The sequence below is a fragment of the Acanthisitta chloris genome, unplaced genomic scaffold, assembly GCF_000695815.1.
Source record: "Acanthisitta chloris isolate BGI_N310 unplaced genomic scaffold, ASM69581v1 scaffold11690, whole genome shotgun sequence".
In the NCBI taxonomy this organism is placed as follows: domain Eukaryota; kingdom Metazoa; phylum Chordata; class Aves; order Passeriformes; family Acanthisittidae; genus Acanthisitta; species Acanthisitta chloris.
In genome coordinates, this window is record NW_008652235.1 from 16,677 (window position 1) to 16,880 (window position 204).

The 204-nt window shown below is 44.1% G+C and overlaps 1 protein-coding gene across 1 annotated transcript in view; it reads right to left on the reverse strand.

Moving 5' to 3' along the window:
- Nucleotides 1–204, reverse strand: part of LOC103804016 (von Willebrand factor A domain-containing protein 8-like) — a gene marked incomplete at both ends in the record, with an annotated part of 29,251 nt that overhangs the window by 14,868 nt on the left and 14,179 nt on the right. The window contains one exon of the mRNA XM_009076606.1: nucleotides 18–185. Coding sequence (XP_009074854.1) covers nucleotides 18–185 — 168 coding nt within the window. The remainder of the gene's footprint in view (nucleotides 1–17; nucleotides 186–204) is intronic.

Consider the following 204-nt stretch of genomic DNA (forward strand, 5'->3'; position numbering starts at 1 on the left):
AAATAGTATTTCCATACCTGCAAAAGTTTGTCATAACGCTCTGCAGACATGAGAAAACGACCATCTTCAAGCTGCATTTCCCTGTTCTCCAGCAAATTGTTTAACACCGGCAGGACGTTCCGCTCAGCCTTCTCCAAGCCTTCCAGAACAAGGATTCTGCCTTCGGTAGCTGCACGAACTGCACACTTTTAAAAAAATAAAACC